This window comes from Nicotiana attenuata, chromosome 6 (assembly GCF_001879085.1).
Source record: "Nicotiana attenuata strain UT chromosome 6, NIATTr2, whole genome shotgun sequence".
NCBI lineage: Eukaryota > Viridiplantae > Streptophyta > Magnoliopsida > Solanales > Solanaceae > Nicotiana > Nicotiana attenuata.
The window spans coordinates 18,247,352-18,260,743 of NC_031994.1; the positions used below are offsets into that span (position 1 = coordinate 18,247,352).

General features: G+C 41.4%; 1 protein-coding gene across 1 annotated transcript; it reads left to right on the forward strand.

Moving 5' to 3' along the window:
* On the forward strand, positions 334 to 10,047 carry LOC109226665 (protein trichome birefringence-like 31). The gene is made up of 5 exons (XM_019391489.1): positions 334 to 754; positions 1,726 to 1,897; positions 8,318 to 8,517; positions 8,631 to 8,777; positions 9,446 to 10,047. Exons 1-5 carry the CDS (start codon positions 363 to 365, stop codon positions 9,798 to 9,800), a joined length of 1,266 nt encoding a protein of 421 aa, XP_019247034.1. The 5' UTR covers positions 334 to 362; the 3' UTR covers positions 9,801 to 10,047.

Consider the following 13,392-nt stretch of genomic DNA (forward strand, 5'->3'; position numbering starts at 1 on the left):
TGGTAAAGTTAGAGTTGTGTTTGGACATGAATACAATTTTGGGTTAATTTTGAATTTTTGCGAGTGATTTGAAGTGAAAATTTTTGAAAAATTCAAACAGCCTTTTGAAGTTTTTTCAAATTTTCGAAAAAAATCGAAATTCAACTTCAAGTGAAAAAAAAAAAGTAAAAATTTTTGTATGGCCAAACGGCCCCTTAGTGTTTATGCGTACGAGATTTGGACATCTTTTAAAAGGCTCTAGATGTACCTAACTCACATAATCACCAACTAGTAGTTGCATAGAACACTTCAAGTATGCTTAAATCTCAAGACACTATTGCTTCCTATTTTACTCTAAACCATAAAAATGGCTAAATTACATTATGATCTTGATTCCACTCCCACTAGTTTTCCCAATGACAACACATCCAACACAGGATCGTAAGATCCTGTTCCTTTTTCCTCTTGCATTAGCCTCTCTCTTTCTTCTTGGAACTGTAAGATTTTTACTTGATAACTTGAAAAACAACCAATTCCAGTTTCTTCGGCATAATAAATTTCTTAGAGTGCCTTTAAATGTTTCTCAAGATGAGATAATTGAAGAAAGTTGTAATGTATTTGATGGGAATTGGGTTTGGGACAATGTTACATATCCACTATATAAAGAAGATAGTTGTCCTTATTTGGTTAAACAAGTTACTTGTCAAAGAAATGGAAGGCCTGATTCTTTTTATCAGAATTGGAGATGGCAACCTAATGGTTGCAACTTGCCCAGGTATATATATAGTATAGCTTTTTATATATGTTATCAATTGCAAAGAACAAATTTTTCATGGTGTTTCTTGCATGTTTTTTTTTTCCTTTTTATCCCTCATATATCAACAACAACAACCGAGTAAAATCCGACCAGTGGTGTCTGGGGAGGGTAGACAGTACGCAAACCTTACCCCTACCCCAGAGGGGGTAGAGAGGCTGTTTTCTGGAGACCCTCGGCTCAGAGACAATAGATCTGTGACAACAAAACCCGAAAAATAATATCAGCAACATGAGAGACATCAAATAAATGGAAAAACAGTAACGCAAATATTAATGCAAAAGTGTGAAACACAACATAAATCACTAGCAGTGCTAGACAATTATAAAAGTATTTCGTATGGTCATTCAACTTTCACTTTAATTATCACACTAAGTCATAAGATTAATTAGAAAAGTAACTCAACTATGCCATAAACCACAAAAAAGATATATATAAAAAAAGTAGCAGAAAAGTCTAAATTTAGCCCCGAAAAAACATAAGTAGGTTGTCATATGTGTAAAATTGTCATGAAGGTATAATCCTTGCTCAATTCACCTCATATAATATTCACATGGCACTACTTAAAAAGAAACAAAAACCTCATTTCCGTCAAACCTATTACCCAATATCTTTCACCATGTAACACACATTTTGCTTTCTATATTTATGCTTCAAGTGGGTTAAAATATATAAATTTAAATTAATAATTTTAGCGGTGTCACAACTCACATGGATATAATGTAAGGTTACAGGTGTTTTTGGAGTCGAATATTATAACATTTTCTTGCTTTTTTATTTTCTGTAATACAAAGATGACATAGTTGATTTATTTTTCCATTACAAAAATTAGTTTTATAACTTTTGGTGCAATAAACTTTAGTTGGATAACCATATGTGAAATTAACCGTACATTTATGTCGCTGGTTGTTTTCTAAATGTTTGTTCATCAGATTTAATGCATTGAAGATGTTGGAAATGTTGAGAGACAAAAGACTCATGTTTGTTGGAGACTCAATACAAAGAGGCATGTTTGATTCAATGGTTTGCCTAATTCAGTCAGTGATTCCAGATGGTGATCATTCCCTTAAAAGAATCCCTCCTAGAAAGATTTTCAGAATTGAGGTGCTTATTAATTACTTCATCCGTTCACTTTTACTTATCCACTATATTAAAAATACATTTTTATTTTTATTTGTCCACTATATTAAATCAAGAGAAAGACAACACGTTTTTCCTGTTTTACCCTTATCATTAATTACTTATTCCCCAAATCATTTTCTAAGACTTTTGGAAATACTATCATTATTATGGGTAAAATTGTAAAATATATATTTCATTTACTTTTTCTTAAAGGGTTTGTAAAGTCAATAGTGGACAAGTAAAAGTGCCCCGAAAAAGTGTGGCCTAAACTAGCACAAAGTGTAGCCTAAGGCCACACTTTTTTACGTTAGGCAAAACTTTTTTGGTTGGCCAAAACAAGTGTAACCTTTACCTAAGAATACGCTTTTTAGATGTTGCCTTGCAAGCCATGCTTAAAAGCGTGGCCTATTAGATAACAAAGGACACACTTGTTACACCTCATATGGCAACGCTTTTATACCCTAGAGCTACACACCGAAAGTGTTGCCTTTGTTGCCTTATAGGTTTCACTTGTTAACCATGATCACTTAAAAATAACGTTTGCTCAAAAGTTATTGTGTGCTTTATGAGTGCAAAACAATACAAATAAGTTACGGGAAAATCATAGCAAATCGTAATAATACATTGGACCAAGCGAAGAACATGAAAATAAGTACTCAAGGTTAGGAGAAGAAATCTTAACAGCTTTTATTGACAATATTGGTTTGGTCTGCCTCTCCATGAAGAGGTTCAGAGCCTTACAATGGTGTTTTCTCTTCCCATAAGATGGGTATATTTTTCTCTTCTCTATCTCTTTTGTGAATAGTGGTGAAGAAGCAGCCCCTCTTTCTAGGGCTTCCGCTCTTAGTATTTATAGATGTGAGCTTCGTGAGCTGGCAATAAATGGTCGTGGCCACGCTGAGGTTCCGTCCCCATGGGGGAATGAATGGGCCGTGCCCTCGTAGATTAAATCAGACAAGAGTCGAATCCTGTTATGAATAAGTGGCCATACCACTTATAAATTGTGGATTAGCTCAAGACGAGATTAACTCCATTAATTACCGTCAGATCGGATTCTGACCCATACAGTTAGTCCCTCCGCTTATTGAGGTCGTGGTTCGGCCGAGCTCGATGAGCGGACTTCATCGATTGTGATTTGAAAAAAACTCGAATAAGGGGGTCGACTTATTGACGGCGGTGGCCTTAGCCGTTTACACATTGGAGATGGCCGTAGCCTTTCACATATTGGAGAGCCTTTCATACATTAGAGATGGCCGTAGCCTTTCATATATTGGGAATGGCCGTAGCCTTTCGTATATTGGAGAGCCTTTCATACATTAGAGATGGTCGTAGCCTTTCATATATTGGGGAGCCTTTCATACATTAGAGATGGTCGTAGCCTTTCATATATTAGGGATGGCTGTAGCCTTTCGTATATTGGAGAGCCTTTCATACATTAGAGATGGCCGTGGGGAATGAGTATACGCTGGGTACGTATTTGGTCACGTCCAGAATTTTGAAGGCGTACGGCACATTCTTTCAGCGTTCGCAGGCCGTTACGATTATTTTGACGGCGGTACGTTGGCGGATGGCTGAGAAGCCGCTTTGCGGAGCTTGTCATGATGACGCTTGCTTCGGCAGAATCGAACCGTTTTACGGTTGGTCGTGCAGTTAATGATGGCTATTGGGTTTCGCGAAAGCCATTTATGTTGCCTATAAAGGTGGGTTGATGCATTCATTTCTCATATCTTCATTGTTCATCTGAGAGAGATTCTGAGGAAACTTTTTCATTCTGCTAATTCATCTTCTCCTTTCTTTCCTTTGATTGTGATAACCTTTGTCTTGTCCACCGAATTCTATCCCTTTCTCTTTAGTAGATCAACAATGGCAGGCAGTTCTTCCCACGATGCTCTTCCGATAGATTTTTCGGTAGTTGAAAGGCCACCTCCGGCAATGGGAGGTGCAGAACAGATAGAGACTGGAGAAGTTCCGTCGGTTGACGAGGTAGTTCCTCGGCCCGGAGGTCTGGCGATTGATTTCACTGTCGACGGTGGAGAGGAACCGGTGGATGAAGCCCCGTTAATGGGGGAGATTGGGATGGCCCGATTATGGGAACAGGGGGTCATTCCCACCCATGCAGACATCGTTCTCGCTAGAAGCGAGGAGAGGGTCCACACCGACCGCAGGGGATACTGCGTTTTTTACGCCTATCCTTTCAGGTTGGGGTTCAAGATCCCGCTCCCAATGCTGGTGGTGGATTTCTGCCGTTATTACGGGGTGTGCCCGGGTTAGCTCACTCCTTCCCTCTACAAACTGTTGGCAATGTTCATCAAGTACGCAGAATTGGCCCGTAGGGAGGTCACGCTGCAGCATGTGTTGAGTCTCTACGCTCCCCAGAGAATCCGTGGTACCATGATTCAGGCGTGCCCTCGTGGGTCGAAGGGCCTGGTCATGAGATTGGATGACGAGGTTGACCCCCTCCCTTTCGAGCACTTTTTTTATATCAGGACCAAGCACCTGGTGGCGGATGCTACTGGGTTCCCAGAGGCTTGGAACCATGCACATAAGTTTTTAGTGGTTGAATTCTCTTTCTTCCCCGCTTTATGATTTGTGCTTATGACCATTAACTCGTGTCTTTTTTGTAGCCGACAGGTCGCCGCCGCCCCCGTTGTCTTGGATACGTGAGTGGGTCGAGGCCGTACTCCCCCATACGAGGGGTATACGTACGTGGGCGTCTTTCTGGGAGAGGCATGGCCGTAGGCCTGTGGCAGGTAAAAAATTGATTTCTTCTTCCGTTCCGCTTTGTTTCAACTCTATTCATCAACTTTGTTTTCCTGTGATCAGGGAGGGCACGCCGCATCAGGGCCCCTCAGTTGGCCTTCCGTCGGCCTGGTGATTGCTCGGCTTACTGCAGCGCCGGTGTCGCGCCCAATACCGAGGGCGGCATCGGTTGAATCTTCAGTGGTTCCTTCTCCAGCACGGGCCCTACTTCGGGACGAGGGGCCATCGGGGGTTGTGCGCCCTAGAGCGGAATCGTCATCAGATGGGGAGGAGGAGAGGCCGTTGATAAGGCGTAGGGTCGTGTTCACGCCGGCTCCTCCTGTGGTAATTAATTTGGACTCCCCCCCCCGGCGGATGCGGAGAGGAGTGCGACTGCGGCGCCTGCCCTTGAGGGCGGACAAACATTGGGGGTTGCCCCGGTTGGCTTAGGTCGTGATGATACCGTCGCTTCGGCGACTCAATTGGTGGTTCCAGTCGCTGAGACGGGAGGTAGTTCCTCAGCGGCTGCTAATGTTGGTGAGGCAAGCGCTCCTTCGGTGGCTACGGCGGGTGGTTCTACCTCGCTGGTAGCGGAAGGAGGAGGGGATGCTGTAGGAGATGGGTACGAGTCTGAATCCGACTTGGACCCCGACGACGTCCGTATGTTCCAAGAAGGCTTCACCAATTCAGCGGTGCGCGCAGAGGGGCGCTCTCGCTTCATCGAGGTTCCCACAGAGTTGAACTTATTGCTCCAAGGGAGTGGCTTGGTGCCGCAGTTTGAGCTGCTATGCTCGGAGGCCGAGAATGCGTCGTTGAGGGACGTTACGGATATCGGACTGATGAATGAAGTGGCCGTGATGGGCTTGAGGGTATGTAATACGACGTTGATTCGCTTCTTCTTTGCCTTAGTTTGTTCTTTATCTTAATCGTTGTCTTTGCTTTGCAGTCTTATTTGTTGGAGGTGGAGAGCATCCGTCGAGCCAAAGTCCGCTCGGGGATATTTTTGCGGGCGCTGGAGAAGTATCGCCGCTACCGAGATCGGTGCCGAGAGTTGAGCGTGCGCTTGAGGAATGATCCCCGTAGCCGGGCCTTGGTCGAGGAACTGGCGAGGCGGGAGCTTCAGGTGCAGCAGGCACTTGGCAGAACGCGCGCCCTCGAGGAGCAGCTTCGTCAGAAGGACGAGGAGCTTGAGGCGGGAAGGCGGGACGCAGCTGAGAGGGAGCGCCAAGATCAGGCCAAGGCAGCGGAGGCCGCTGCGGCATGGAACGGGAAGGTGACCGCATTGGAGGGTGAAGTCGCGGCTTTGAGGCAGCAGGCGGGGACCGCTTCGACGAAGGCCGCAGGGTTGGAGGAGGCGCTTCGTGTTCGTGAGAGGGAGTGGGGGTTGGAGAGAGCTGCCGCGGCCTTTAGAGAGGCGGGGCTAGAGGACCGCATTGGGGTCTTTGAGCGGGACGCCCAAGCCATGGCGGATCGGATCGCGACCTTGGAGGGGGAGAATCAGCGCCTACGGGACCAGGCCGCCCCTTCCAACCAGGCTCGCGAACTTTGGGTTTTTGCCGAGGCCCAACGCGATGTATATAAGAATTTGTGGGAGGCCGGTATCGTGACCGAGGCTGCGTTCGAGGAAGCGCGTCAGAAGGCTCGTGAGGCCCGTACCGACTGTGGTTTTGACGCGGCGACGCCAGAGGTTGGCGATGGTGCAGATGACGGCGCGGATGGCGCCGAGTAGAAAGATTTGTTGTATTTTTTTGTTTCGCTCGCCGCTTGGCGATTTGGGTGTTTCTTGTTTTTCTTCCCCCATTTTTTTTATTTACCGGCCTTGGCCGGGTGTAAGCGGGGATGACCCGTCATTGACTTTGTAAATATATAAATTTTCTTTTCTATTGCCTGCCTTGTGCTTGTTTTGTGTCTTTCCTTTTTCCCCCTTAGAATTTTCTTTTGCGCGTGTTCAAGGGGTGATTTGCTGAGTTTGACTCTGGCAGGCATGTTAACTTCGGGTTATTAGCGGCCTTGCTTTTTCAACTCAGTGCGGGCGAGTCTTAGCCGTTATTTGGCGATAGCGGCGCTTAGCCTTAGTCCCAGTTCGGACGCGGTCGAACTACCGATCGTGATGGTAAAATACGCGGCCTCGTAGTTTGACCGGGGCCGAACTTTACGTTGCCCGAATCTTAATTCGATTTGGGAGTACTTACTTGAATGGCGAGGGTGCCTATCCTGCGTTTCGATTCGTTGGAGGTCGGGCTTTGCTTTCACAGATGAAGGCGTTTGGCCTGAGTCTCGGTTCAACTGTGGTTGAACTTGCTAAAGTTGAGGACGAAGGCGTCCATCCTTGTAGTTCGAGCGAGGTCGAGCTCGTTGGATTTAATGGCGAAGGCACATAGCCTGAGTCTTGGTTCAACCGTGGTTGGACTTATTGGCGAAGGCACGTAGCCGGAGTTCCAGTTCGACTGTTGTTGGACTTTGTTAAATTTGATGGCGAAGGCACATAGCTTGAGTCCCGGTTCAACCGTAGTTGAACTTTTTTTGGTGAAGGCGCATAGCCTGTCTTGGTTCAACCGTAGTTGAACTGTTTGGTGAAGGTGCATAGCCTGTCTTGGTTCAACCGTAGTTGAACTTTTTGGTGAAGGCGCATAGCCTGTCTTGGTTCAACCGTAGTTGAACTTGTTGGCGAAGGCGCATAGCCTGTCTTAGTTCAACCGTAGTTGAACTGTTTGGTGAAGGCGCATAGCCTGTCTTGGTTCAACCGTAGTTGAACTTTTTGGTGAAGGCGCATAGCCTGAGTCCCGGTTCAACCGTAGTTGAACCTTTTTGGTGAAGGCGCATAACCTGAGTCCCGGTTCAACCGTAGTTGAACTTTTTTTTGGTGAAGGCGCATAGCCTGTCTTGGTTCAACCGTAGTTGAACTGTTTGGTAAAGGCGCATAGCCGGTCTTGGTTCAACCGTTGTTGAACTTTTTGGTGAAGGCGCATAGCCTGTCTTTCTCCTAACCGTAATAAGTGGCCGTAATAATCCATTGGACCAAGCAAAGAACATGAAAATAAGTACTCAAGGTTAGAAGAAGAAATCTTAACAACTTTTATTGACAATATTGGTTTGGTCTGCCTCTCCATGAAGAGGTTCAGAGCCTTACAATGGTGTTTTCTCTTCCCATAAGATGGGTATATTTTTCTCTTCTCTCTCTCTTTTGTGAATAGTGGTGAAGAAGCAGCCCCCCTTTCTAGGGCTTCCGCTCTTAGTACTTATAGATGTGAGCTTCGTGGGCTGGCAATAAATGGCCGTGGCCACGCTGAGGTTCCGTCCCCATGGGGGAATGAATGGGTCGTGCCCTCGTAGATTAAATCGGACAAGAGTCGAATCCTGTTATGAATAAGTGGCCATACCACTTATTAATTATGGATTAGCTCAAGACGAGATTAACTCCGTTAATTACCGTCAGATCGGATTCTGACCCATACAAATAACAAAATAAAAGCATATATTAATTTGCACACCATTTATCACCTCAAATTGTGGCCCGTCCAATATATCGACTCAACTCATTTTCACCCGTCAAAATCAACCCAACCTACCCGTTTGACACCCCTAAAAACCCAATCTAAGCATATATTTGCACACCATTTATCACCTCAAATTGTGACTTTTTTAGTTGCGTTTGTGTTTCAGGAATTTAACGCATCGATCGAGTATTACTGGGCTCCTTTTATAGTTGAATCCATTTCAGATCATGCAACTAAACATAGTGTAATGAAGAGGCTAGTTAAGCTTGACTCTGTAGAAAAACATCGCAATCTTTGGGAAGGAGTTGATTTCTTGGTTTTTGAAAGCTATGTGTGGTGGATGCACAAACCTTTGATTAATGCAACGTAAGTATGCACCTTAATTTCTCATTGAAAATAAATAATGACTGTGCAATGAACAAATACTGTGTCACTTGAGTCTAACTTGTATAATATACCAACTGATTTTGTTTCTGCAGATATGGAACTCCTGACAATGTTCAAGAATATAACGTGACCACAGCATACAGATTGGCGTTAGAAACTTGGGCAAATTGGATAGACTCAAGCATTAATCCTCAAAAACAAAAGGTCTTCTTTGTCACCATGTCCCCAACACATTTATGGTGAGACAACGTATTGATTAATGAATATTCTGTCTCCAATTTTTTTTTATTACGACGGTACTCGGGTCAACTTGTGCACCTCTCAGTTATAGGGCATCAGTGATATCTCCTATCAGCACATTTACCAAGTAACTTTGCCTACTAAAGTTTAGGCAGATGGAAAGAAATCACCTAGAATTTTTTATCTTTGTTGAAAGACTATTTCCAATTTCTTGGTAATCGATGATATGCAGACCAACTTGCACGCAATTTTACAATAACTTCGTCCACTATGACTTAGAAAAATGTGAAGAAACCATCTAGTATTTTTTCTCTTTTGAAAATTTGTCTCTATTTTATTTTTTTGTAATGATGTTCTGGCTTGCTTGCACGCACCGACTGCAGCTTCTATTATCACAAATATCTGGTAAATACAGGGGCAAAGGTAGGATGTCAATTACAGGTTCAGACGATCCAGTAACTTTGGCTCAAATCCTGTATTTATCTAAAAAAATAAATTGAATACGTATAATTTAGAACTCATTAACTTAAAAAGACGTAGAATTCCAAAATCATAAGGTTCAAATATTCCCTCAGGCATATGTGTCTCTATTTAGATAGTCTATCCCCAAATTGACCTACCATCTTTAATCCATTATGCATTAAAGACAAATTATCTTCATTTGCAGGAACTGGGAATGGAAGGGTGGAAGTGATGGAAACTGCTTTAACGAGACATACCCAATACAAGGACGACCATATTGGGGAACTGGTTCTAATCTTCATATCATGTCAATCTTGAAAGATGTCATACAAAAGCTTCAAGTTAATGTACGTTTACTGAATATTACACAATTGTCTGAGTACAGAAAAGATGGACATACTTCAGTGTTTGGTGAAAGGAGGGGAAAACTCTTGACTAAAGAACAAAGATCAGATCCAAAGAATTATGCTGATTGCATCCACTGGTGCTTACCTGGGGTACCTGATACGTGGAATGAGTTATTATATGCAATTTTGTTGCAAGATTACCGCAATCATTGACTCTAAGAAAGAGTTGAATTTTGGTCTTTGTTTGTCTCTGTTCCAAGTGAGAATCTCTCCCTAGCATTAGGATCAAAATCTTCACACCAAAGAGTTTTTGTCATACCAGAGAATTCACTTCTATTTTTCCTTTTATATTCTTTTTTCTTTCTTTTGTGGTAAGAGATAAACACAGGAGGAGAGGATATTACTGTTAGTAAAACGTCATTGCAATAAACCTAAACATAAACTAACTCCGAGCTCACAAGTTGTTTGTGTCTCCTTAAGGGTTTAATCCTCTCATTATTCTCCAAAGTTTTGGATTAATTCCTATCAGAATAGAATACATAATTATTTTGTGATAGTGGCACTACAAATGACAGAATTTCGGCGAGCTCAAATGGCGGAGTAAATTACATTAGATACTTACTTTTTGCTTTTAAAAACAATGTAGAAATGCAGAAAATAGAGAGCGATTGCAGATTTCGGTGTTTGAAATATGACGCTAATTCTCTGTATTTATAGTCAGCGAAGTTGAGTTTCAACAGGTACAAAGATGCATGTTCATTTGGTAAGGTGTCTATTTGACATGAGTTATTTAAATTTCTGTTAAGCGGGTTGTTTGGTCGCGAATTTGATCATTGAGAAATTAATTAATTTAATCCGCAAATTTTAAAATCCTGCGCGAAAAATATCAATAAATAAATAAAATAAAATGCTGAAAAAAGAAAATAAATTTGGTCAAAAAAATTATCAATTAAATCATTTGACCGAAACCAAAGCCGAAGCCAAGGCGGCAACAATACGGCGCGATGTTTGCTTTCTTCTCAACTCTTCAAGAGCTAGAAAAAGTGCTTTGATATATATGCACAAGAATTTTCCTCTTCCTGTCCAATGTAGAACAAAGTTCCTTTGTAAAAGAAATAATTCAAAATTTATTTCCTTCTGTTTCCCATTCACACATTACGCATAGAACATGTGTTTACGATTACAATTTACAACATCGTATTTTGTAGGGGTGGCAAATGGGCGAGTTTGGTAGAATTTGGGCGGGTCAAGATGGATTAGGTCAATAAATGGTCATTGTCCAACCCAGCCCAAAGTGTACTTGGGCTAAGATGGGCTGGGTCAAGATGGGCTAAACAATAGGTTATAACCCAACCAGCTAACTTGACCCATATTTTAGAACCATGTTCATCTTGCATAAAAAGCCTTTTACCTTAAAATGTGTAAGTTGAAAATATTTTGCGGGTAGGGGTGAGTGGGTGGTGCAGAAAAATAAAATAACAGAAAATTGAAAATACAAAAAAAAAAGTAAATTTTTTTTTGAAGGGGTGGGGTGGGGGTAGGGTGGGTGGGTGGTGCAGAAAAACAAACAAAACAAAAAATTAAAGATATAAAAAAAAAAAAATTGGGGCAACTAAGTAAATTTCTAGATAAGTAGGGTTCAGATCACTTTATTTTGGGTGAGTTTCATGGGTTACCTTTGGGATGCTTAATGTCAGAATGGGTTATAAAAAGAGAAATTTTCATAAAGCACTATCTTTTAGTAGTAATTAGCCATCTATAGATACCATTTGCTATATTACGGATTATAGATACCTTTTCTGTGGTTATAAAATGTATTTGATGTATTAAAGCTATTGTATTCATGAATACAATAGCAAAAATAGACGTGAATCAGGGAAGTCCAGCTAATCAGTTGTTGTATTCGAGTTATTCGACTGTATTCATGGAGTGAAACATGGGATTACAGCTGGACATATTATTGTATTCGACTGTATTCATGGCGATAAATAGGGATTACACTATTTTTAAAACGGAAAGTGAATCAATTAACACAATAGACTCCTAATATAACTCAACAAACTCAATTATAACACACAAATTTTGTATTTTCAGTTATAAAAAAGATTCTCAACCGAAAAATACCCCAAAAACATAGCAATCTTCAGAGTAATTATATAATACATCTGAATACATAAATTATATTAATTAAAAAAAATATATGAATACATTCATGGCATATAGCGAGACAGTTAATACAATGAAATGCATAGAGTACAGCGGGATACATTGAAATACAATAAAAAAAAGATAGTGAATACAATGAAATACATGAAATACAACGAGATACATTGAATTACAATGAATACAATGAAATACATGAAAATACATTAAAATATATTAACAGAAAATCAAGTTGCTCAGCCCCAAACTCCGTCGTCTTTGTTCAAGAACAAACCCTAATTTTCGGCGAATCCGCCGTTCACTGGAAGCCGGTAGTGAAAACGTGCCGCCTTGGTCCGGCGATGGTGCCGGAGCCGAGGTCACTTCCTGAGCAGAAGCAACCGCCGATAAGACCGCCACAATGGCAAAAAACAACGTCAAAGCCTTCAATGCCATATCTCAGAAGATGTAGAAATCACAGGAACTTATATCCTTCAATGACGAACTGATTGATAAAGACGAATTAACTTATATCCTTCAATGACGAATTAACAGAAAAAACAACGTCAAAGCCTTCAAGCCTTCAATGACGAATTGATAAAGAAAAACTTACTGCTTTCATTATTGAATAGCGTATCAAAGTAGAGAGAGAAAGAAAATAGTGTAACTGAATAGCGCATTTAGTGGCTTAGGGGTAGGAGGTAACCAAAATTAAATATTTTGCTATAAACATTAAAAGGTATCTATAGAATATAATTTTTTTAAATGATATTTATTTAAAGTAAATAAGGTGTTAACCTTTGCTATATGAGGTAAATTCCTTATAAAAATAATGGATCAACTTGGCTCAGCCCAAATAGACCCATGAGTTAAATGTTTGTAGTCCAACCCATTAATCTCTGGGCGGGTTGGGCGAGTTGGAAGGATTTTGGCTCAAATTGCCACCCATAGTATTTTGTAGGAATTTTTACCTCCTATAGCAAAGGTTGATACCTTATTTATTTTAAATAAATACCATTTTAGAAAATTATATTCCATAGCTACCTTTTGATTTTTATAGCCAAATATATATTTATAGTTACCTCCTACCCTTAAGCCATAAAATACGCTTTACATTATTTTTCTCTCTCATTCTTTCAGAGTCTTCTTCTTCTTCAGCATTCTCTGTATCAATCTATCCTCGTTCTTCTCTTACAAAAACCCAACACAAAAACTACACATCTCTCACTCTCTCCCGACTAGTTCCCTCACTCACTACTATGCTTCAACTTGAAGAAATCCAGACCCCTGTTACTTCTGGGATAAGTGAAGGCAGTGGCGAGTATTTTGCTCGGGTCGGATTAGGACAACCGGTGAAGGAATTCTACATGGCTATTGACACTGGTAGTGACATTACATGGCTTCAATGTGAAACCTGCTCCGAATATTATCAGCAAACCGAGCGTGGGAACAGTGAGATTCAAGGTTTTTGCTCGATGGTGGATTCGCCGGAAATTAGGGTTTGTTCTTGAACAAAGACGGCAGAGTTTGGGGGTTAGCAACTTGACTTTCTGTTAATATATTTCAATGTTTTTTCAACGTATCAAGCTGTATTTTCATGTATTTCATTGTATTCATTATCTTTTTATTCATTGTAATTCAATGTATCTCGCTGTATTCCATG

What these genes read in the sequence shown, in the direction of transcription:
- LOC109226665 (XM_019391489.1), top strand. Translation starts at nt 363, where the DNA reads ATGATCTTGATTCCACTCCCACTAGTTTTCCCAATGACAACACATCCA. An exon ending in AAACCTTTGATTAATGCAAC is followed by an intron (nt 8,518 to 8,630) that starts GTAAGTATGCAC and finishes TTGTTTCTGCAG; the next exon opens with ATATGGAACTCCTGACAATG. An exon ending in ATGTCCCCAACACATTTATG is followed by an intron (nt 8,778 to 9,445) that starts GTGAGACAACGT and finishes CTTCATTTGCAG; the next exon opens with GAACTGGGAATGGAAGGGTG.